The 25794-nt window shown below is 46.1% G+C and overlaps 1 protein-coding gene and 1 long non-coding RNA gene across 2 annotated transcripts in view; both read left to right on the forward strand.

Moving 5' to 3' along the window:
- Positions 1–7687: 7687 nt before the first annotated feature.
- Positions 7688–22357, forward strand: LOC115079460 (embryonic protein UVS.2-like). The gene is made up of 12 exons (XM_029583078.1): positions 7688–7805; positions 9336–9407; positions 9934–10056; positions 10745–10862; positions 11095–11273; positions 12077–12158; positions 13756–13883; positions 15165–15280; positions 16145–16370; positions 18524–18639; positions 19439–19661; positions 22257–22357. The coding sequence occupies exons 1-12, from the start codon at positions 7688–7690 to the stop codon at positions 22277–22279; spliced, it is 1524 nt and encodes a 507-aa protein (XP_029438938.1). The 3' UTR covers positions 22280–22357.
- Positions 22358–24440: 2083 nt separating this feature from the next.
- Positions 24441–25794, forward strand: part of LOC115079402 — a 31442-nt gene continuing 30088 nt past the window's right edge. The window contains exon 1 of the long non-coding RNA XR_003853282.1: positions 24441–24741. This is a non-coding gene — a long non-coding RNA (uncharacterized LOC115079402). The remainder of the gene's footprint in view (positions 24742–25794) is intronic.

Genomic DNA, 25794 nt, shown 5'->3' on the forward strand with positions numbered 1-25794 from the left:
CATGTGCGACGCCTCGTGGGAGAGAGCGACCCTGGAATTTAGAGCAGCGCGTGGTTAGTGAGCCACCTCCCACTCCCACTCCCACTCACTGTGCTGTATATCTTATCCATAACACAGGTTGGAGGTCACTAGTCAAAGTCCATTGACACAGCTAGGGTTCACTTTCATTTTGTGACCTATTTTGTGCACTTTTAATGATTTGCTGTACAACCTTTCTAAAACACATCAAAGCAAGTCAACATTCACAATGAAAACATAAAAACAAAATCAGTTACATATCAACACAGGATAAAATATAATAAACAAACAGTAGTAAGATTATACATATATACAGTATATAAAAAAATAAGACTAAAACAGAATAATCAATACACATAGCATAAACAATATCCAAACATAAAGCAATGCAAACAATTTTATGTTTTACAGTTCTAAAGAAGCAACATGAGCAAAACATGGAACATTTTTAATAGCACAGTCAAGAACAATTCTAGGAATACCTGTTAATCGAAATCCCAGTTCCTTACCTGCTCTATCTGCTATAATTAAAAGACACAGCTTGGCTCAGACTTGAGAGACATGGGTAAAGAAGCTTTCAGTAGCATCTTGGACTAACAAGTAACAGCTCATTAATTTTCATTGCTTCTTCCTTCAGCTTCTGGGAATGTTCTCCCTCTGCTTTATTGGTTGATCTTCTTCATCACCCCGCTTTTCCTGGCCGAGTAGCACAGACATCCCAGAGAAATGAAAAAGCTTCCTCCAGTTGATAAAGTGAAGCCACTGGCAACATGGACTATGAAAATAGATAATGATCACAAGGTAGGGCTGACTGCAACATGAACACTATAAGAGGCATCTACTTACTGCTTTACAGCAGCTTAATCCCTGGTTCTCTCTCCTCCCCTCCCTTCCTTCCTATATTTCCCCCAGTTTGATCCCTGGACGAGTCCTCCCTCTCTGCAGCTTGATCCCTGGACCAGTCCTTCCTCTCTGCAGCTTGATCCCTGGACCAGACCTCCATCTCTGCAGCTTGATCTTTGGTGATCTTCCCCCTCTCTCCAGCTTGATCCCTGGACCAGTCCTCCCTCTCTCCAGCTTGATCCCTGGACCAGTCCTCCATCTCTCCAGCTTGATCCCTGGACCAGTCCTTCCTCTCTGCAGCTTGATCCCTGGACCAGTCCTCCCTCTCTCCAGCTTGATCCCTGGACCAGTCCTTCCTCTCTGCAGCTTGATCCCTGGACCAGACCTCCATCTCTCCAGCTTGATCCCTGGACCAGTCCTCCATCTCTGCAGCTTGATCCCTGGACCAGACCTCCATCTCTCCAGCTTGATCCCTGGACCAGTCCTCCATCTCTCCAGTTTGATCCCTGGACCAGTCCTCCCTCTCTCCAGCTTGATCCCTGGACCAGACCTCCATCTCTCCAGTTTGATCCCTGGACCAGTCCTCCATCTCTCCAGCTTGATCCCTGGACCAGTCCTCCACCTCTCCAGCTTGATCCCTGGACCAGTCCTCCATCTCTCCAGCTTGATCCCTGGACCAGACCTCCATCTCTCCAGTTTGATCCCTGGACCAGTCCTCCATCTCTCCAGCTTGATCCCTGGACCAGACCTCCATCTCTCCAGTTTGATCCCTGGACCAGACCTCCATCTCTCCAGTTTGATCCCTGGACCAGTCCTCCATCTCTCCAGCTTGATCCCTGGACCAGTCCTCCCTCGCTCCAGTTTGATCCCTGGACCAGTCCTCCATCTCTCCAGTTTGATCCCTGGACCAGACCTCCATCTCTCCAGTTTGATCCCTGGACCAGACCTCCCTCTGCAGCTTGATCCCTGGACCAGTCCTCCATCTCTCCAGTTTGATCCCTGGACCAGTCCTCCCTCTCTCCAGTTTGATCCCTGGACCAGACCTCCATCTCTCCAGTTTGATCCCTGGACCAGTCCTCCCTCTCTCCAGTTTGATCCCTGGACCAGACCTCCATCTCTGCAGCTTGATCCCGGGTACTCTTCCCCCTCTCGCCAGCTTGATCACTGATCCTCTTTCTCTCTCTCGAGCTCAATTCCTGGTTCTCTTTCCCACCCTCCCAACCTTCCTTCCCATAGTCCCCCCAGCTTGATCTCTGGATTGGTTCTCCCTCTCCCTAGCTCAATCCTCATCCTCTCCCCTTGCTCCTTTTGTTTTTTATTCACTTTATGGATTTTCCCAGAAGCAACAGGTTCAGCAGTGCTACCCTTCAGAGTTACCTTCTAGAAATAAGCATTTACTGGCAATGAAATGGGGAATTTTAATGATATTTCTCATAAGCCGTTTTGTTTTTACAATGTTATAATTCTATCCTTTACAAAACTATACTTCGCTGTAGTTATACAATGTCTCAATGTAAAGACAGTGTGACTATCGCACTAGATCGCACTATCGCACTAGGTATTTTGTAAACCGATGTGATACTCTTGGGTGAATAGCGATAAATAAAAACAAATAAATAAATAAATACATTTTGTTCATTTCATTTCAGTTTTAAAATGAAACAAAATAAAAATGAATACAATTTAACTTGTTTATGTTCTTTTTCTTATTGTTTTAAAAATAGAGCCCTCCTCCCCCAATCTCCTTGGTCCTGACCCTCTGCAGCCCCCTGGCTTGTCTTACTTCACAGGGCAGGCGCAAGCCCCTGCAAACGATGGCGGCATTGTTCGCACTTTCTTCCTCATCTTCTCCACCTCTTTTTGCTGCACTCCTCTCCTTCTTTGTCCTGTACCCTTCCTCCTGCTCGTCCGTCTGACAGCCACACAAACAGGAATCCAGCCTTGCCTTCACATATCTGCATCGATTCCGCTTGCAAACAAGGAGCCGTGACTTCCAGCTTTGCACAGATCCCTGGGATGGGTTTCCTGGAAGGGCAGAATGGAGAAAAGTTATTTGCACTCTCCGGTCATTTATTTATTTTAAAGCATTGATTACTCACGCCATCCACAAGCACTGGGTGAGGTACGAGGACTTACAATAAGATGTCTCACTGACACAATATGAAAACAGAGCAAGCTACGCAGGGGAAACCAGGTAGATAATGTCATCCAGACCTGTGCAAACAAAAGATCTTCGCTTTCTGGTTCAAAGGGCTCATTTTGTAAATCATCAGGGATGGAACCCCACATATAGAAACAGAGAAACATAGAAATGATGGCAGAAAAGGAGCAAACGGTGCAGCCAGTCTGCCCAGCAAGCTTGTGCCAGTATCTGCTGCGCTGTGCAGGTTTCCCCCGTGCTCAGTCAGGGCCCTAACTGGGCAGGGATTGAGACTCAGGTGTTCCCAGGTGTTCCCAGGTGAAAGGATATCTGATGAATTGCAGCCCAGGGAGCTGAGAGATGGAGGGATGCCATTTCTCCTTCCTGCTTATCATCCCTCCAATCTCGTCTTTCTTGTAAATCCCTGACCTCACCAAAATGCTCCTGAAAGAAGTAGAGAAGACTCCTGCCCAGTCAGGGAGGCAGCTGAGAGCGATCTTACCCTGCCGGAGGCGACTGGGGGGGGGGGGCACAGAGTAAGGAAAGGGGGTAGGGGATGCAGTGCCCGCTAATGGCCGCTCTTAATGCCAGGCCTAGCACAAGGCAGAAGCACTGGGCCGGCCAGCGAACCTGCTGCACAGCTCCAGCACAGGGACGGGGGCAACTGCCTGCTCACCCCCTCCGAGGATGGCCCTGGGACCATCGAGTCTTCCTGCTCTCCCTTCCTACTTCATCTCTGGCTTTTGCTTTGCTTCCTCACAGCTAAGGATCCTCCCGTGGGCCTTTCCGTGAATCCATGGAGTCTCATATCCTGATCTTTAGTCTTGGGGCTTCCTTTCTATTGTGCCTCATCTATAAACTTACTTAGAGGTGCTGGGGGCTCTCTCCTTCACGTCTCCCCTCTCCCTGCACAAGCAGAGCTCAGAACAGGCTGGGCTTTCACAAAACAACCGGAACATTTTGGAGGTGATTTACAGCAATTTCAGCTTCAGAAATAAAGAACCCAGAAGGGAAAGATTCCTCTTCAGAAGAGGAGGAGAGAGTTCCAGAGGTAGGAGGCAAAAAGACAGAAGGCACAATAGCCTTTTTTAGGAAACTTCTCAGTAAATTTCCAGTGTCTTAGAAACGACCACTCTCTTGCTAAGCAAGACAGAGCCCTGGTCTCAGGCTCTCCGATTACCCAGAGTGCAGCAGGTGCAAAGGTGGCTGAATCGTTCCCTAAGGGTGCTGGATTGACGTGAGAATAGGCAGAGACAGCAAGCAGCATGGGAGAGCAGGCATTGTAACACCTACTGCACCCTCTCCAAAGTACACAGACAAAGGCCCAACAGGATATGCTAATCTCTTTATTCTGTCAAAACAGGAGGTTGCTCTGTTCTGGACCATACAATAATACTGTGACCAAATTATCAGCAATGTGCCCAGTATAAATTATTTGACCAGGGTAATAAGAACAGTGCACATTCCTTTAACATCCTTATATCATTGTTTGCACTACCAGCTGAGTGAAGTGTGCTATGCCAGTACTAGTGAAGTGTTACACTAGGAACATAACAAGGTAACACACCTGGTCAGACTGAGGGTCCGCAAGCCCAGCATCCTGTTTCCAACAGTGGCCAATCCAGGCCATAAGAACCTGGCAAGTACCCAAACACCAACTGGAAAAAAAATGGAGCAGAGTGGAAGCCTCCCAAGATTTAGCTTTATTCTCCCCTGTGCAGAAGTCTTGTTCTTGCTTTGGTTTTACATTTATTTTTACTTATTTAAAATTTCTTATTGACTGCGTCCCTGGTTCATAAAAGAGTCGTCCGAGGTAGTTTATAACAGGAACATGCATAATTAGCACAAGGGATATCAAGGAGAAAAGCGCAGATAAGACATTAATTGATTGCACATTGTGCAATGCATAAAGCACCACTCGCCCTCACTACACAACGCTCCACATGCCACAGTACCTTAAAAGGACAGTGCTCTCTCTCTACTACCACATCAGAAACATTCAGTTATTAAACTCCACTGTAAAAATGCATTTCATTCCACGTTCAATCTAAGACTTTTAGAAAAAAGCCAAGGTTGAACTTTTTTCAAACGTTAAGCTACTTTCTTTTTGATCCAACATCCATTGGTAGTAAATTCCACAATTCAAAAATTCCCTTTTCTGGGATTAAGGGGGTTTTTGCTGTCCTCTGCCCCTGTCCCAGCTCGCTGTGTCTCAGACCCGTCACCCAGCTGCTAAGTGCAGGTCCAGTTTCACCTCGGTGGCAATTCATTTTCCAGGCTGACTCGCATGCATGAATACTGGGGCAGTTTGCTCCACCTCACCGCCCTCTTTTCCTGGTGTCTGACCTCTTCCCTGAGGACAAGGGTGGTAAGTGATCACAGCCCTGCCAGCACAGTGACCAGGACATTTTTGCAGGACCCCCCAGCAGTTTGTTGTTGCCCTCTGTTGGGTACTAGCCAAGTCTGATCCTGCTTAATTTCCAAGATTTGAAGAGCTGAAGCTCTCCCAGGGCTGTGCTGATGGGAGGCCATGACCATTCCTGCATTTTATTTTCCATGACTGCATTTTTTAATGCATTAAATATATTTGAATGGCACAGATCAGTTGAGCACGGTACAGACATCTCCTACTTATTCATGTGAACCAGCTGACCTAGATATGGATTCCAGACCTCGTTTTAAAGCTCTTACCACAAGCCAGGATAACATCTTTTATAATGTGGGGATCTGCTGCCACCTAGTGCTTAGAATCCAAATTCACACTATGCGTGTGATCCAGGCAACTAATTCCACAGTATAAGCCAGTCCTGTACCACTCCCTGCTACTCCAGTACTGAGACCCACACCCTGCTCTGCCAATGCACCTCACACATAACCTCTTCTTATTTCAGGACCGAGACCTTCTCTCCCATACACCTCAATCCTGACCTGATGGCTCAGTGACAAGTACTGTGAGTAGCCCTGTGGAGAACCAGGGTTCATTTCCTGGCGGATGCTGTGGAATTCTGAAAGGGTTCTGAGCAAGCTGAGGCTTGAGGAGGGCTGATTAGGGAGGGAGATATAAAACAGGGTGGATCCCCCTCCCATAGACTTGTGAATGAAGATTCATGGCACTGTAGGCCAATAGAGGTTTCTCCCCACCCCCAAATCAAAAGGAATAAATAATCAATAAAACAGTTATACAGCTATAAAAAAATATCACAGGGTAAAGAACAGAGGAAAGGAAAGAATGCACATAGAGAAAAGCCGTCTTTTCCTCCCAGATCGCTATCGTATTATTCTTTTGCTTGCAGATTTGTAATTGCCTCCAGCACCTGCCTTAAGAAGGTCTCATCTGGCTTTTCCAGCTGTGCAAGAGAAACAAGACTCCTAGCTATCCACAGAAAGTATTCAACCAAGGCATTTATTAGCACTGATTGTGATCTTAGCACATCAAACAAATCTCAGAGACAGGTGACCACAGACAATCTTTACTTAGCTCTGTCTGTTTAAAGCGGACACACGCAGCTTTCCAGTGCTTTTAATGAACATGAATAAACACCCCACTGTCTCTACCTGCCTGTATTCTCCCACAGAAAGTCAACCAGTTTACATCTCTCGCTTTCTCTGCTATTCCAGTGCTTCCAATGTACCTCACTTCTGTCCAGAAGCACCCCCTGCTATTCCTATCCTGAGACCTGCACACAGCTATTCCAGTGTTCCTCGCTCCTGCCCTGAAGCACCCCTGCTATTCCAGTACTGAAACCCACATACAGCTCTTTCATTGCACCTCATTCCTGCCTTAAAGTATCCTCTGCTATTCCAGTACTGAGACCCACACACTGCCAAAGCACCTCACCACACCTGAGTCTCCTCATGTAGCCAATTCACCTTAATCCTAGCCTGCAGCATCTTTCTGAATCACACATTGCTCTCTGATGTCCCTCAGTCCTGCTCCATAGCAACCCCTGCTATTCCAGTACTGAGTCCTCTTCAGTCTTGTTATAGCAAACAAGAGAAACATATAAAGTCTGTGGGTCCCGTTTATCATCACAGGGAAAGACACTTTAATGCATTTTCTCTCCAAGTCTCAGAAAGTTGTTCCCAGGGGGAACAGCAGACAAAGTTCCATCCCACAGCACTTGGAGACCTGATCATCATTTCAAAGTTATCCATGAATTATCTACAGTCCTGAGGTAAAGAATTCCAGGCCTCTGACACAGCAGGTTCCAGTGATGAGCCTCCTACATCCTGCAATAGTAGAAGGACCCTGTGAATCTCTGGCTCTCATCATTGACCTACTCATGCCATCATGCACCTCCTGGGCAGTCCACAGCAGGTTCCACAGTAGGGCAGTCCACAGCAGGTTCCAGTGATGAGCCTCCTACATCCTGCAATAGTAGAAGGACCCTGTGAATCTCTGGCTCTCATCATTGACCTACTCATGCCATCATGCACCTCCTGGGCAGTCCACAGCAGGTTCCACAGTAGGGCAGTCCACAGCAGGTTCCAGTGATGAGCCTCCTACATCCTGCAATAGTAGAAGGTTCCAGTGATGAGCCTCCTACATCCTGCAATAGTAGAAGGACCATGTGAATCTCTGGCTCTCATCATTGACCTACTCATGCCATCATGCACCTCCTGGGACCCTGGCCCTGTGCATGGAACCATGAATTTTCCTACAAAGCCATACAGAGATCACTAGTAATGTCTGTTAAACAAGAGATCCTCTTCTATTTAGGATCGCAGGGCAGAGTTCATTCCAAGGCAGAAGAAATGCTCCTTAAGCTGATAGGAAGGGATGGGAAACGTGTTCTCCTGAGATGTAATTAGTGCAGGCCCTCAGGTACAGAATTCTGCTCACCGCCCTGGCTAGCAAGATTGATTGCCTTGTTTACGTTAGGAGAATACCAGAGCTGTTTGGCCTGGGGAGATGGTCAGTAAGATCCTCTCCCAGTCTTGATCCCACCTGCTCTCTGACCCCCGCCCTCCCCCTTCCCCATAGTGTATATAAAAAGCAGGCGCGGTAGCAGAGTTTTCCACCAGACCCTTCCCAGGGAGAAGGTGCAAGCCCACCTCATCGGAGGATAAAGATGGCCTTCAGGATGACTGTGACCTTGCTTGTTTGCCTTGTTTCTATCACGTGGGCGAGACCTCTGCAAGTGAGACTGAAATCCGCTCTGCTACCTCCTGCTCCTTAGTGTCTTTCTCTGAGCCCCCTCCTTGTTCACCTCTGTGGCTCTGTGAAAGGGCTGGAGGGTGGATGTCTCTGAGAGGAGATTAGGGATGGCTTGGGATTGATTTGGACACCCCGTCAGATGCTGCAGATATCGGGAGCGACATTAGCAGAGGTGATGGGTTCATGAAACCAGGGGAGGTGGTGGAGACAAAAAAAGGAACAGAATTCAAGAAACGTAGGGCAGTCCAGAGGATATTTAGTTTTACTTATTGATTTGATTTAAAATATATTCTGCTTTTTTTTTTATGAAGAACTGATTGTGAAGGGAAAACTGGAGATCAACCGGGAATTAAATTGAGCAGACGAGATGGGCCTTGGGGTTATTTTCTGTCATAATACTCTACATTGCTATGTTTTTCACATACTGACACTTCGGTCTGTTCTGGGCTCTGGGGTTTGCTGGTCTTGTTTAAATAATTTTTATACTTATTTTTAAATGTGTATGTTTATTTTATTACCTTGTTATACTGTTTAAAATTGGGCTCTGTTATGTTTCTGTAACTCACTTTGAGGTTCTTGGGAATGAAGGCAAGAGAGCAAATATGAGAACTAAAGAAATATTTTCAAACCTTAAAATGTGAAGTTACAGTTTCAGCTGTTTGAGGAGGGGAATCTGCACTCGTAGCTTGCTGGCACTGTGCAGGAGACCTTCAGGGCTTGACTCTTTGGTCCATTCCAAAGTATTTAGGGATCTTCATGAATTTCCATGGAATAGTTTGGGAACGAGCTGTGAAGTGCTGATACCTCTTCCCGATCATCACATAACCAGCCCCTTTCCCCACATCTGGAGGTTCCAGTAAGGACCACTGATCATTCCCACTGCTCCGGATGGTTTCGGGCTCTTTCTGGAGTGCAGGCACTTTCTAGGAACTGAACGCACTTTTGCACTAAAAGGATATTTTTTTTTCATTCCATTTCAGAGTTTGGTAGACCACAAAACCCAAGGTAAGCAGCTGTTTCATATTTTACCAGTAATGCCGATCAGGGGTCTGCATTCCACAGTAAGGTTTGAGCTCCCACAAATTGTAAAGTGAAGGAGAGAGGCAGAAATGGTCTGCTCTGCTCCTGGAGGGGTTTCCTGCTGCAGCTCAGTCCAGCCATGATTTCTTTCTCCAGCTCTGGATGCACGTTGGGATGCTGGAGTGGAAGAGCAGGACCTTTTCAGTATCATTGAACAGTACACCAAAGGTAAGATATTCTGTTTCAGCTTTGGCATGCTGATACCGACAATGGCACACATGTTATATCAGGGGTGAGTAATTCTGGCCCTGGAGGGCTAACAATATGCATGAGACATATTTGAGTACAATTGAGGAAGTGGGTATGCAAATCTATGTCATGCATATTTATGAGGGTTATCCTGAAAACCTGACTGGCTGATGGCCCTTGAGAAGTGGAATTGCCCACCCCTGTACTATATGCTGGCACTGTGCTGCTCATCAGCAGGGGGGTTCAGTGACCAGCAGTGGTGGAAACCTCTATAGTGCTGGCAGCCTGCTGGTTTATAACTTTCCCATCTCTGAGCTAGCAGTCAGGCACCTGGAAAGCTTTCTCCAGTAGCTCTCCTGCTCAGGTCTGACAGTCTGTCCTTCTAGCCTGTCTCCTTAGATAGTAGCCTCAGTGAAGGTAGATATTCCCAGCTTCTTGGTGCTTGAGTTGCTCATCGGAACACATCCTTCATGCTTCTGAACTAATCTCTTCATCTCTCTCCCAGGAACCAACAGGCAGATGCATCACGGAGACATTGCGCTCCAGACCACACACTCTGCTATCCAGGTTTGGACCAGATCCGGAAGTGGAACAGTCCATGTCCCATACACCATCTCTTCCGATTACAGTAAGAGATATCCGGTGTGCTGCCACTATAGTGTCAAGGCAGGCAGACAGGGAGAAATTGGCCATCCGTTGTGTACCATTATATATCACCAATTTGTCCAGTCAGGGGCAGAGGCCAAAGAGTGCCTGAGACATCGAGCCCTTCTTCCGCAGCTCAATAGATAACAAAAGGCTTTAAGGGCTTACAACAGCTAGAGAATTGCAGCATTGGAGACATGCAGTCATTTCTTGGGGCCATGTAAATAGGGTTATGTGTATAATCATTTCTTGGGGCTGTGCGCACAGTGTACAGTCATTTTCTGCAGCTGTATATATGGGGTTGTATACAATATATACAACCCCATATACAATATGAGATTTTAGATGTGCATATGTACACTTCAAACTGCAACACATCTCTGTGTACTTGATTTATTTGGCAAAGATGGTGAATCACAAGCAACTCAGAATGAGCACATGAGCAATAGATCATTTTCTTGGGCTAGATGGAGGAGACCAACCCTTCTTCTCAATATCTCCATGCGTCCTTATTCCCTCTACTTGTGTTCTGAGGCACAAGACTAAACACATAGAAATACCAATTCTCTCTCTCTCACACACACATACACTCATTCACACGCAGTCACACACGCAAACCCCTGGGTTGCTCTCCACCCGTGGTGCATGATATCTGTGTCTTTCATCCCCAGCTGCAGAGGACCAGGCCGTATTCTCTGAAGCCATGCAGGAGTATGCCACCTTGACTTGCATTCGATTCGTAAACAGAACAAATGAATTTAACTATATAAATATTATTTCTGATACTGGGTAAGTGTGGAACGCTTTACACCACAGCTCCATTTGCAGTTTTGGCTAAGGCCTGAGTTGTTTTTCTGCAGTGCTCAGCAGAGCTTTCATCTTATGCCATGGCTTGTTGACGTGCCCATGGACCAGAGCCTGGGTTGTTCTGAGGTTAGCGGGCACAGCACTCCGCACCCTCCCTAATCCGGATCCTGCTGAGGCCGAGAAATTAATTTAACTCTTGCTGTTTCTCTCCAAGCTGCTATTCCTACCTGGGCAGAGTTGGGGGTGCCCAGGACCTGTCTCTGCAGAGGAGTGGCTGCGTGATCACAGGAATCATTCAGCACGAGCTGAACCACGCCCTGGGCTTTGAGCATGAGCAGTGCCGCTCCGACAGGGACAACTTTGTGCACATCTACTGGGAGAACATCGCTGATGGTACTGCTCAGATTTGGCCCATTTCCTTCTGCTAGAATGTTCCTTAAATTGTATCAGACATGGGATGGGTCTTCGGTTTAGGTTTCTCCATTTCTTGTACTGTGGCAGGCTTTTTCTTTTTCACTGATTTCCACCCATGCTGGTGTTTGCTATTTAGGGACTGACTCAGTAAAGGCTCTGCTCTTCTCCCATTCTGAGTGTCTATGGGCTCACACTGCATAATATCAGACAAACGAGTACAATAACCACAGAGGGGTGCGTATTCCTGGAAGCCCGCGCAGAACACCACACCTGAAGATCCCATTGTTATCGCAGTAAATGTGCACACATACATTCAGGAGTGAAACGGGGGGTGCAAGGTGAGGTGACATCTAAGATATGCGTGAAGGTCTCATGATCAAAGTGCCGAAAATCCACTTATCCACATATCGCTAGCTCATGCAGTTTTAACTCTGTTTTCACTCCCGTAACTAGCCACCAAGTCTTTGAAATGTTACCCCAGAAGGAGACCTGTGACTAAAGCAAACAGATGATGCAAGATAGTGCGCAGAGGCAGGTTGATCTTCAGAGGGATGGGTTAAATCCAGCTGCTTTGAGAGAGAGCGAGAGATGGTCGCTTAGCCACTCACTCAAACACATGTGAGGAAAGGAACTTTTACTGCAGAAAAAATATCTGACTGGTAAAATGTGGCCATAAGAAGCGGTCATCTAACATAGCCTGCTTCCTAAATAAGAGGTATTGTCCGGCCTGGCTGTTGGAAGCTCCTCCTGTGTAACGAAATGTTCATCTGCTTTTTCAACAGGTTACCAGAGTAACTTTTTCATCTCTGACCTGGATACGCTGGGCGCAGAGTACGATTACTCTTCTGTGATGCATTATGGGAAGTAAGTCCCTCAGCCCGCTGTTCCGAATGACCACAGGAGCAGGTTTCTCAATTCCTGCTTCAAAGCCTTTTTTAATTTAAGAAACTCCCAGGATGCTTTGTAATGGGAGTGAAAATCCAGGCCTGACCCACCTGTTCCTTACAGCAGGAGTCAGATGGCCACTAGGGAGGGAACTGACAGCATTACTGCTCTGATCCTGCAGAACTGTTCAGCTCATGTCCTAAAGCGTCTGGCTTTTGTAGTCCTGCCACTGAGGCTGCAGAAACCTGAAGATGTTAAGAGTACTTACCGTTTTTATAACATTACTAAATGTACACAGCACTGTACAATGGTCATAAATATTCAGCTACGATAAGGCCCTGCCCCAAACAGCTTAAAATCTAAGTGGGTACCTGAGGCAACAGGAGGTAAATTGGCTTGGTCAAAGTGCCAATGTGAGAAGGGGGATCTGAACGCTGGTTTCCAGGGTTCTCAGCCTAGTGCTTTCACTGCTAGGCCACGCCTCCCAGGAGGGATCTGAACGCTGGTTTCCAGGGTTCTCAGCCTAGTGCTTTCACTGCTAGGCCACGCCTCCCAGGAGGGATCTGAACGCTGGTTTCCAGGGTTCTCAGCCTAGTGCTTTCACTGCTAGGCCACGCCTCCCAGGAGGGATCTGAACGCTGGTTTCCAGGGTTCTCAGCCTAGTGCTTTCACTGCTAGGCCACGCCTCCCAGGAGGGATCTGAACGCTGGTTTCCAGGGTTCTCAGCCTAGTGCTTTCACTGCTAGGCCACGCCTCCCAGGAGGGATCTGAACGCTGGTTTCCAGGGTTCTCAGCCTAGTGCTTTCACTGCTAGGCCACGCCTCCCAGGATTTAGACTGCTTGTTGGCCCTAGTGCCCAGCCTGGCACAATTACTACCCCTCCGGGATTCCCAGGAGAATGCAGGTTTCTGCAGGGCAGAGGGGTCAGCTCGAGCCTTCAGTTTGCATGGCCTGCATGGGACGCTGTGAAGGTCATAGCTTTCCTCTGCTCTCAGCTCTGAGCTTCTCTATGGAAGGCCTGTTCTGTATGTTACATTTCCAGTGAGCAGCACATCTTTATCTCGTGTTACTGATGCCATCAATATGCTCTGTAATGCTGTCTCTCACTTCCTGCTCTCCCTTGCTCTGTGTAAAGAAGTGAGCTTAGCTCTCCCTGTCTCTATACACAGACAAGTGCAATGATGGGTAGAAAAGGCAATTTATCAGCAGCCCCCTTCCCGGCCATCAGGATAGAAAACAAACGGACTATAATACCACGAAGAAAGTACATGCAGCGTTACACTGCACGAGGAAAGAGCGAATACTTTGCAGTGCGTGGAAAATTGCTGTCTTTACGTGTCTCGGGAGAAACACATTTTACTTGTATTTCAGGTTTAATTAAGCGGGTGATATGCCAAGAAAAGACTCTAAGGAAAAAAAATCAATCATTTAAATATCCCAAAAAACATAGTTCAAATGTGACATATAAAATGCCCAATCCATAAACGTAGCCAATTACCTAAAAGTTCTCTTCTGCTTGTGAGATCCATTTTCTCCCCTAAACATGAACAGCTCCATTCTCTCTTTCTCTCTACAGATTTGCTTTCACAACCAATTACCTCAAAGCAACCATCAAGCCCATCCCTAATGAGTTCATCCCCATTGGACAGAGATATGGACTCAGTAACCTGGATGTGGCGAAAATCAACAAACTGTACAACTGCAGTGAGTGCCTTCTTGTAATCCCAAATCGCGAAACTATGAGGAAGGAAGGCATTTTGTGTTGCTTGTCGGGCAATGTCCTCCTCTCGCAGTCCTGTGCTGTGCACAGTGGATGGTGACCTGCAGTTTTACACTGCTTAGTGCATATTTTGTTCCTTCATTCATCTTTTATGGTTTAAGGTCAGATTACTGCATCCTATGGGTGCAAAATGGAGAGGAGACGCTGAATCTGTCAGGCCCATTTCATACCGCGGACCCTGCTTAATCGCTGATTTTATCCTTACGTCCGCTCAGCCAGGGATCCTCTGGGCTTCTCCTGTCTCCTGGTTCTGGTTTAGCCCTCCCTCTACCACCTCCACTGGGAAGCTTGGCTCCTCGTCTCTCTAGGAATGACAGGAAAAGAAGGGTGACATTTCTGTTTTCTGTCATTTCCTGTTCATGAGGACACATAAAACAACTGACTGTCATCCTGGGCAGGGCTCTGTAGTTTTACCCTGTGCTACAGCGTGTAGGTGTCCTAAAATTATCCAGAATGCAGTACAATGGCTTGGCACAAGCACGACAGGAACAAAAGGAAATAGAAAGAAACCATAACAAACTGAGCTAAAGGGATTTTTTATCATTCACTCCCCTACTCTCCAGCTAAGAAAAAGATTGACAGCAGTTGGTCTCCAGTGCTTGGCTCAGACATCTCTGATCTCACCTATCGTTACTATCAGTACTACAGGGCTCAGACATAAGTAAACATCTCTATCGTTACTATCAGTACTACAGGGCTCAGACATAAGTAAACATCTCTATCGTTACTATCAGTACTACAGGGCTCAGACATAAGTAAACATCTCTATCGTTACTATCAGTACTACAGGGCTCAGACATAAGTAAACATCTCTATCGTTACTATCAGTACTACAGGGCTCAGACATAAGTAAACATCTCTATTGTTACTATCAGTACTACAGGTGCGAAGCCCGGGTGACTAGCAGAGAGGCAGAGGCAGGGTTAGCACTCTACAATCCCAGCAGCCTTCCTCGCTCTTGGCGCTGTTCCCCTTCTCACTCCCACCCCATTCTGCTCTAAAATGAGCTGGTTGGACTGGGACCGGCCTCAAATAATTAGAAAGGATTTCCGTCTACATTGAGTGAAGCATTTCTTACTTGTTACATTTCCCTTCCCTTGAGATCAACTTGACTGCCACCATTTTCAGGGCATTACTTTTTCACTACAGGTTCCACCTTGTTTGATACACATTGACAGAATGTATTATTTTATTCCTCTGTTTAGGTGTTTGTAGCACTTTGCTTTCCGAATTTAATGGAAGTTTTGTGTCTGCCAACTACCCATCGCAGTACCCCAATAATGCCAACTGTGTCTGGCTGCTTCGTATACCAAGGGAAAAGGTGAGTGAAGGGTTAAGAGGGATCTTGAAATGGACAAGAGGTGGACTGACCAGATCCATCTCTCTCTGCTGCTGCATGGGATCAGTACCCCTGTTTACAAAGCAATCCAGAGTCAATGAAGAAAAAATTCAGAACAATAAATCCTTGTTCAGACAAAACTATTCATGAAAAGAAAGTGGATCTAGTTCTATATAATGCACAGAGTCCACAGAGCAGGGAGTGCACAGTGCAGGCTACAGAGACCCCAGCCTCCATTGCTTTGATCAGTTTATATATTTATTTATTTCAGTTTATGCACAGGACCCACAGAGCAGGGAGTGCACAGTGCAGGCTACAGAGACCCCAGCCTCCATTGCTTTGATCAGTTTATATATTTATTTATTTCAGTTTATGCACAGAGCCCACAGAGCAGGGAGTGCACAGTGCAGGCTACAGAGACCCCAGCCTCCATCGCTTTGATCAGTTTATATATTTATTTATTTCAGTTTATGCACAGGACCCACAGAGCAGGGAGTGCACGGTGCAGGCTACAGAGACCCCAGCCTCCATCGCTTTGATCAGTTTATATATTTATTTATTTCAGTTTATGCACAGAACCCACAGAGCAGGGAGTGCACAGTGCAGGCTACAGAGACCCCAGCCTCCATCGCTTTGATCAGTTTACGTATTTATTTATTTCAGTTTATAAGTTCCCGCCATTCATGCCTTTTAAAGAAATGCTTTCGCATAACCTCATTAATATGTAGGGTTTGTTACAGTAACTTGTGAACATTTGACTGTAAATGTGTGTTTATTGTAATATTGTATCCTGCTCAGCAGGATATGGGCACTTTATAAATAATTGTAATGGCTCTCCATTTTCAGGTTCTCCTGCAGTTCGATGCTTTTGATGTCCAGACCTCCCCTGGCTGTGTCTCGGACTACATTAGGGTTTATGATGGAGACAGCCAGTCGTCCCCTGTCTTACTGGACAGGGCTTGTGGGACTCAGATGCTTCCCTTGCTGATAGCTTCTGCCAACAAGATGCTTGTGCAGTTTGTAACTGATGTCTCCATTCCAGCCAGTGGCTTCAAGGTTTCCTACAGCTCTGGTAACGTATGCTCAAGTTCCAGTACTGTCGCCTTGCTCTCATTCTCTCAGAGTTAGCCTGCAAAGGCGATTTATTCAGTGTACACTGTTGTCTTGTTGCCCATAGTGAGGCAAAGCACAATGTACGATAGTACCGAATTACTGTGCAGCATTTGGCCTGCATGCAGGACATGCATCTCAGCCAGGTTGGCTTGAACAGGCTAATCCAGACCTGGTTTTGCCGCATTGCGTGACCTGTACTTCAGCGTTCCCTAAGAAAAATATGATTCATATCCCATGCATGCAACGGGCAAAGCCAAGACTGGATCAGGCTATTTAGGTTGACTTGGAAGAGGTAAGAAGCCTGCCAGCAGATATGTTGCTTACTCAGATACAGACAGAGAGACTTCCTTAAAAAGACGGCTATGGACGCTACCTACATTACATGCAAGGAAGATTGTATATTGTCTAACACTCCAAAAGAAACATCATTATGAAGAGTCTCCTAACTGGGACAGCCAGAGTGTGGTTATCCCCGAGACCCAGCTATTTCTTCCACCGAGTCAATAGAGAATCAATGTTTGGCAACTATTTCAGTTAAACTGAACCCATAAATAATGGAGGTTCCTTGGCCAAGACAGACCGCCTTCATGTCATTACTGATTATTACTCCTGCAATAAGTAACTTTCATGAGTAAGATGATGTGTGCAGTTTAGGGTCATTCTTGACTCCTCTTTTTACTGTGAAAAACATATTGCAAATATTTCAAGAAGGGTTTTCACCTTGCCTGGAAATGAATGAATAAAAATCTGTTATATGGGCACTAGTAAGGACTCAAGTGAATTATTCCAACAGTCTATACCTGGGTCTTCCAGCAAATAGAAACATGATGGCTGAAGAAGACCGTATGGCTCATCTAGTCTGCCCATCCATCCAATTTATGTAGCCCTTACCATTCCCACCACTTCCTCAGAGATCCCTGTATTTATCCCAGGCTTTCTTGAATTCAGATACTGTTTTTGTCTCAACCTCCTCCACTGGGAGGCCCTTCCATGCATCCACCAGCCTCTCTGTAAATAAATATTTCCTAAGTCTACCCTCTTTCACTCTCATCCCATGACCCCTTGTTCTAGAGCCTCCTTTCTGTTGAAAGAGGCTCACTTCCTGTGCATGGAAACCTTTGAGATATTTAAATGTCTCTATAATAATAAAGTTGAAATTAGTCCAAAACTGTGTAGGTAGGTGGTGACAGCCACAAAAAGAGACAAACATATATCACCAATCCTGAAAGAACTTCATTGGCTGCCGATCCATTTATTTATTTATTTCAATCATTTATATACTGTACACTCAGCAAAAGGTGACTGGAACGGTGTACGACCATGTTTCAAAGTACAATAAAACAATTCCCAATCAGTAATACAACTAAAATATAAAATAAAATAGCCTAATTAAAATATAAAATGAAAAAATATAAAAGCTGATATTAATCTGTTTCATAAACAGCTGAAGCATGATAATTCTGGGAGGCCTTTGCTAAAGAGATGGTTCCATCTGATAATTTTATTTTTGTTTTAATATGATTTAATATGATTTTTGTTTTGTAAAACTGTTTTATGTTAAATTTTACTGTTTATGTATAGTGTACACTGTTTAGAATAGATACTGTATTTTAAGGTTAATAAATGTTTTTAATAAATAAATAAAAATCTGCACATTAAACCCCTTCAAAGCTTGGAGAAGATGCATTGGCAGCTTAAGGTTCTAACATTACTCTTCAGGATTCTGAGAGGGTCACAACGAGTACCACCATAGCTCGCAGCCTTCAGTTTTCCCCTGTAATTCTGAAGGAGCCTCCCAGTTCTGGGTCTTGCCTCCTCCTCCCTGGATCAGGAGCTATAGACAGGTTTATTATCATCATTATTATTATGACATATAAGTTATGTGAGGTTTGTTTTATGAGATTGTTTTATGTATGTTTTGTATTAGAATCCGCTCTGGATGTAAGATTTTATTAATAAATATATAAATAAGAACATAAGAATACCACAAATCTGGAAGCATGATGTTTGTTTCCTTTGCAAAATTATAAATTTAAGATTACTCCCTGGTTAGTTCCATTGCTATGTGGTATACCCAACTCTTACTGTTTCACTCTCCTCTTGTTTTTCTAGTGACCTGTGGTGGCACTCTGACCACGGCTAGAGGAAACGTCTCCTCCCCGGGTTCCCCATACTATCCACCCCTGTCAGATTGCACCTGGACAATCAATGCTCCTCTGCAATACAAGGTGAGCAGGGCTGTGACACATGGGAGGGGTGAGGCTTGTACAAAACATGTACAAAGAGTTAAGGTGTGTGCAACCCATGCACAGAGAGGTCATGTAGAACAATATACAGAGAGGTAAGAGAAGCAACGAGATGCTATAACTTGTAAAAGACATGTACAAAGAGTTAAGGTGTGTGCAACCCATGCACAGAGAGGTCATGTAGAAGCAATATACAGAGAGGTAAGAGAAGCAACGAGATGCTACAACTTGTACAAGACATGTACAAAGAGTTAAGGTGTGTGCAACCCATGCACAGAGAGGTCATGTAGAAGCAATATACAGAGAGGTAAGAGAAGCAACCAGATGCTATAACTTGTACAAGACATGTACAAAGAGTTAAGGTGTGTGCAACCCATGCACAGAGAGGTCATGTAGAACAATATACAGAGAGGTAAGAGAAGCAACCAGATGCTATAACTTGTACAAGACATGTACAAAGAGTTAAGGTGTGTGCAACCCATGCACAGAGAGGTCATGTAGAACAATATACAGAGAGGTAAGAGAAGCAACCAGATGCTATAACTTGTACAAGACATGTACAAAGAGTTAAGGTGTGTGCAACCCATGCACAGAGAGGTCATGTAGAACAATATACAGAGAGGTGAGAGAAGCAACCAGATGCTATAACTTGTACAAGACATGTACAAAGAGTTAAGGTGTGTGCAACCCATGCACAGAGAGGTCATGTAGAAGCAATATACAGAGAGGTAAGAGAAGCAACCAGATGCTATAACTTGTGGGGGTTGCTGCCATGACACAGGTATTACTGAATTTCACATCCTTCAGTCTGGAGATGAGCAGCGGCTGTGACTATGACTATGTGATCGTTCGTGATGGAGGAAGACTCACTTCCAGGTCTTTGGGCAAATTCTGCGGTACCACAGCCATTCCAACCCTAGTCTCCAGTGGGAGTGCACTGCTGCTACAGTTCCACAGTGATGGCTCCCAGGAATACATGGGCTTCCTGGCACATTACTCAGTCAGTAAGTCCCAGCATCATTGCTTCCTTTCTTCATCTAATTTATGCTGCTCTCTTGCAGCAAAATTACTAGGGATTTACAGTTTCCCGTGAATGGATCTGTGTTTGAAAAGCAGGGGTTCTGCTGGACAGAAGTGGGGTGCATTGCATGGCAAGACTGGAATAGCAGGAAATGCTACAGGGCAGAAAGGAGATGCATGGCAGAGCTGTATTAAAGTGGCAGAGGGTGTTGTAGGGAAGAAATGAGGTGCACTGGCCAAGCTCTGTGTGTAGGTTGTAATACTGCATTACCAGGGGGTGCTACAGAGAAGGAATGAGGTGCACTGGCCAAGCTCTGTGTGTAGGTTGTAATACTGCATTACCAGGGGGTGCTACAGAGAAGGAATGAGGTGCACTGGCCAAGCTCTGTGTGTAGGTTGTAATACTGCATTACCAGGGGGTGCTACAGAGAAGGAATGAGGTGCACTGGCCAAGCTCTGTGTGTAGGTTGTAATACTGCATTACCAGGGGGTGCTACAGAGAAGGAATGAGGTGCACTGGCCAAGCTCTGTGTGTAGGTTGTAATACTGCATTACCAGGGGGTGCTACAGAGAAGGAATGAGGTGCACTGGCCAAGCTCTGTGTGTAGGTTGTAATACTGCATTACCAGGGGGTGCTACAGAGAAGGAATGAGGTGCACTGGCCAAGCTCTGTGTGAAGGTTGTAATATTGCATTAACAGGGGGTGCTACAGAGAAGGAATGAGGTGCACTGGCCAAGCTCTGTGTGTAGGTTGTAATATTGCATTAACAGGGGGTGCTACAGAGAAGGAATGAGGTGCACTGGCCAAGCTCTGTGTGAAGGTTGTAATATTGCATTAACAGGGGGTGCTACAGAGAAGGAATGAGGTGCACTGGCCAAGCTCTGTGTGAAGGTTGTAATACTGCATTACCAGGGGGTGCTACAGAGAAGGAATGAGGTGCACTGGCCAAGCTCTGTGTGAAGGTTGTAATACTGCATTACCAGGGGGTGCTACAGAGAAGGAATGAGGTGCACTGGCCAAGCTCTGTGTGTAGGTTGTAATACTGCATTACCAGGGGGTGCTACAGAGAAGGAATGAGGTGCACTGGCCAAGCTCTGTGTGAAGGTTGTAATACTGCATTAACAGGGGGTGCTACAGAGAAGGAATGAGGTGCACTGGCCAAGCTCTGTGTGAAGGTTGTAATACTGCATTACCAGGGGGTGCTACAGAGAAGGAATGAGGTGCACTGGCCAAGCTCTGTGTGAAGGTTGTAATACTGCATTACCAGGGGGTGCTACAGAGAAGGAATGAGGTGCACTGGCCAAGCTCTGTGTGAAGGTTGTAATACTGCATTAACAGGGGGTGCTACAGAGAAGGAATGAGGTGCACTGGCCAAGCTCTGTGTGAAGGTTGTAATACTGCATTACCAGGGGGTGCTACAGAGAAGGAATGAGGTGCACTGGCCAAGCTCTGTATGAAGGTTGTAATACTGCATTACCAGGGGGTGCTACAGAGAAGGAATGAGGTGCACTGGCCAAGCTCTGTGTGTAGGTTGTAATACTGCATTAACAGGGGGTGCTACAGAGAAGGAATGAGGTGCACTGGCCAAGCTCTGTGTGAAGGTTGTAATATTGCATTAACAGGGGGGTGCTACAGAGAAGGAATGAGGTGCACTGGCCAAGCTCTGTGTGAAGGTTGTAATATTGCATTAACAGGGGGTGCTACAGAGAAGGAATGAGGTGCACTGGCCAAGCTCTGTGTGAAGGTTGTAATACTGCATTACCAGGGGGTGCTACAGAGAAGGAATGAGGTGCACTGGCCAAGCTCTGTGTGTAGGTTGTAATATTGCATTACCAGGGGGTGCTACAGAGAAGGAATGAGGTGCACTGGCCAAGCTCTGTGTGAAGGTTGTAATACTGCATTACCAGGGGGTGCTACAGAGAAGGAATGAGGTGCACTGGCCAAGCTCTGTGTGTAGGTTGTAATACTGCATTACCAGGGGGTGCTACAGAGAAGGAATGAGGTGCACTGGCCAAGCTCTGTGTGTAGGTTGTAATACTGCATTACCAGGGGGGTGCTACAGAGAAGGAATGAGGTGCACTGGCCAAGCTCTGTGTGTAGGTTGTAATACTGCATTACCAGGGGGTGCTACAGAGAAGGAATGAGGTGCACTGGCCAAGCTCTGTGTGAAGGTTGTAATACTGCATTACCAGGGGGTGCTACAGAGAAGGAATGAGGTGCACTGGCCAAGCTCTGTGTGAAGGTTGTAATACTGCATTACCAGGGGGTGCTACAGAGAAGGAATGAGGTGCACTGGCCAAGCTCTGTGTGTAGGTTGTAATACTGCATTACCAGGGGGTGCTACAGAGAAGGAATGAGGTGCACTGGCCAAGCTCTGTGTGTAGGTTGTAATACTGCATTACCAGGGGGTGCTACAGAGAAGGAATGAGGTGCACTGGTAGAATTATTTCCAGCAGATTCCTCTTACCTGACTTTTATATCCAATGTATTTGGGGGACAAAGGAAGAGTTTGTGAGGTAAAAGAACAAAATACAAATTGGTAATTTACAAATAATATCTTGGTGTATTTTTCTTCTAGTTGCTGCATCTGACATGGCCTAGAATCCTCCTCTAGTCTGACTGATGGAGCCACCCTTCCTACAATCCCCGTATCTAGACGCAGCTGCAGGAATTATCCAGACATAATATATTTTTTATCATACTTATTTTTAAAAAGTATTTAAAACATGAAAGAGTTTTTAAAATGAGAAAACTATTGTCTAAATTAATATTACTCTACGAGACATTCTTTTCATTATTAGAGGGGTTTGTACATTTTGTGATGATAAGAAAGCAAAACTGATGCTTTCTGGCATGAAGGGAAGGTGTGGAGAGGCGTAGCCAGTGCCGTGGGCTGACACCCAGGAAAGCCTGGCTTCAGATCTTGTCTCTCCTACTGACGCTCCTTGGGACCGTAAGCAAGTTATTTTATGCTTCATTGCCTCAGGTGCAAACTTAGACTGTAAGCCCTTTGGGGCAGGGACATGTAACTCACCTTCAGCTCAGATTTCAAAAGGCAAATAATTAAATCCACCATCCAAATTTCTCACAGCTAAAAGCATTGAATTTACTGAAATGGAGCTTATTTTTCATTTCTTAACTGTGTCTGCGATATGAGTGTAAAGTGTCTCAGAGCCCGATTTACTGAACTGATCCATGGACATAGAACGATACAAAGCCTGAGTGAGTCTGGTCTTATGCGCTTATGGCCCAGTGAGGTAGGAGTTGTAAATTATGAGGCATCATAAGGTGACTTGACGTCAGTCTGTAAAAGCATAAAGAAGGTACAGAGAAAGGAGAATACAGTCTTCTGGGGACCTAGCAGAAGGAAATGGTTAACACAGCCATAGAAAAAAAGGCTCAGGATATAAGGAGGATTCCCTAAGCAATGGCCCCTGGCCCCTGTGTGGCTGCACTGCAAGACACTTACAAAGGTCTTTTTTTTTTTTAAAGCTGGGGCTTGTGTATGGAGCTGTTGTAGTCTGGATATATTTGGGGACATCAGGGTCACCTCCTTTTGCTGTTACTCATGCCTAAGTCTGGGTGCATCATCATGAAATACAAAGGCATAGGAGAGCGTTGCATGGAGTGGCAGTTATTACCCTAAGAAAAAGAAAAATATTAATAATGAAAGCTTGCTGGGCAGACTGGATGAACCGCTTGGATCTTTATTATGTCACTAGGAAAGCAGCCAGCTTGGGACTTTCTAATTAATGCTGTTTCCTTAGAGATTGACTCCTGTGATCAGCTTCCAGCACATCCTGAAACCTTTATTTCTATTGCACTCGGGAAGCAATGTTTCATGCCGCTTTTTGCAGCTCTCGCTACCCTACCGGCACAGTTTTGGAATAACTGCAGCTTTCTAACTCATTTGTCTGGAAGACCCAGGTACAGACGGTTGCAAGAGTTCACTTTAGTCCCTACGAGTGCCGCATCACGGATTTGAAATTATTGCCTCAGGAAAAGAGGGCAACAGTAGCAGCAAGGGAAGCTTGGCCAAAGAAATCTCTCTCTCTTCTGTAATCACATGAGAGGAAACTAAGCTTGGCTGAGACTTCAGTCAGGAGTTTCTCTGTCTTCTTGTGTTACCACATGGGGAAAAGAAAGGGGACTCGGATGCTGCCAGCCTGCAGGCAACCTCTGCAGTACCTGCCAGCCCGTGTGGATTGTGCTTTGTTTTTGCATAGATGGCACTGTGCAGTGTGCACAGAGATTAAAATCCTTCCATGCTGAGCGCGGCCCAGGTGCCCCTGGGAAATTCACATTTTAACCCTCTGAATTTGAGCAGGCAATTTGTGGGGGGTGCAGACAAGGCCTAGGAGCCACAACGCCAGTAATAATCAGTGAACTAAGCAGGAAATGTGTGGCAAGTCCTGCCGCATTCTGCAGAATAAGCTGAAATGTATTTGTTCCAATTAGTTCTCCTACGTTTAAAGATTAAAAAGAATTCCTGACTGAACTGTGACTCATTTCTTTAAGGCAGAGAAGCCTGTGGTTACAGGGACTCCCTGGCATAGGTCTATATCCTTCTATTAAAGGCAGAGCACCTGGATTGCCAGCGCACTTTGTAAATCAATGTACGTGTATAACACTTGCATATATAAAGTGGATGTAGAATGCCTGTAACACTATTGGATACAAAAGGGGGTTGTAACACTATATCTGCCCATGGAGGCCCCACCCTCTTACCTCCGAAATCCTCTCTGTACCTGAGGAGCTGCAAAGCGTCAATGAAAGAGCCGAACACGTAGAGCCCTGCCTCCCAGGCTGGCAGTGACCGCCTCCTGCCCGGGCTGCGGCACAGCGGGCTGGCACCTGGAGCAGAGGCAGAGGCTTCCTCCTGGCCTGAGCAGGAGGAAAGTGGGGCCACCACTCGCAGAATGTTCTCAGCGCCGGCGATGGCCCTCGGGGCCACCCTAGGGACGGCCAGTGGCCTGCTAGCCTTGTGCGGCCTCAGTTTCCTGTGTAAGTGCATGCGGACAGGGAAGGATCCTGAGCTGAATCTGCTGCAGCCGCCCCAGCAGGTAAGGACGCTCCGTGCCCTGCCACAGTCCCCTCCGGGCTGGGCAGCTGCAGTTCCACGCTGGGGCACGAAGATGTTCCAGCTAAGATGCAGTGGGTGTGCTGGGAAGTTTGGGGGATAGTGCAGACACTGGGCTCCTGCTCTCCCAAATCCGTCCCACTCAGGGCCTGTTATTGTGGTTCTCTGCTGTCCGGACTGCACATCCACATCCTCTTCTCTGGGATTCTCTTGCTAAGAAACCGTCACCACCAGGTCGTGCTCTTTGTTCTTTCATGCATGGGAGCACATTGCAATTTTATTGCTGTGGTGCAGAAAACTGAGGGATTTGTAAATTTGTCCTTTATGACTTGCTTTCGCAATTGTGCTTTGCATGCCTTTGCTTCTAGTTATATTCTGCTTAGAGAGGATCAGAAAACGAATGCAGAGGGACCCAGGCAGTGTGTTTAGCCTCCTCTCCTTCCTCACCAGCCCTCAGGTTCTGTTTTTTTTTCTCTCAGGCTCTGGCTGTTTGAAATAACTTCAGTGCCTATTGAAAGATGCCCCTCAGAAACACCTGCAGCTACCTCTGGAGCCCATAGCTTGGCAACCTTTTTCTGTTTCATGCATTCTAGTGAGCAAAGGGCGAGATGGCTCCTGCCTGTCCTGCTGCCAGAAGTGCTCAGCTACAGCTGGAGGGGGAAGAGCAGGGTCCAGGTTCACACAGGGACTCAGGGACAGAGCAGAGATTAGAATTTATCAGTGGTGCTCCTGGTCTCTCTGAGTCTTGGCTCTCATTAACACTGGTCTTCATCAATTTTGCTGACTACAAGATAACATGTGATCTTTATGTATTTTAGTGTGCTGAATCCAAAAATCATATCCGTTTCCTCCGCAAAACACTGTCTACTCATAAACTCTTATAGCATAAGAACATAAGAACTTGCCATGCTGGGTCAGACTAAGGGTCCATCAAGCCCAGCATCCTGTTTCCAACAGAGGCCAAACCAGGCCACAAGAACCTGGCAAGTACCCAAAAACTAAGTCTATTCCATGCTACTGATGCAATTAATAGCAG

This window comes from Rhinatrema bivittatum, chromosome 17, assembly GCF_901001135.1.
Source record: "Rhinatrema bivittatum chromosome 17, aRhiBiv1.1, whole genome shotgun sequence".
Classification (NCBI taxonomy): domain Eukaryota; kingdom Metazoa; phylum Chordata; class Amphibia; order Gymnophiona; family Rhinatrematidae; genus Rhinatrema; species Rhinatrema bivittatum.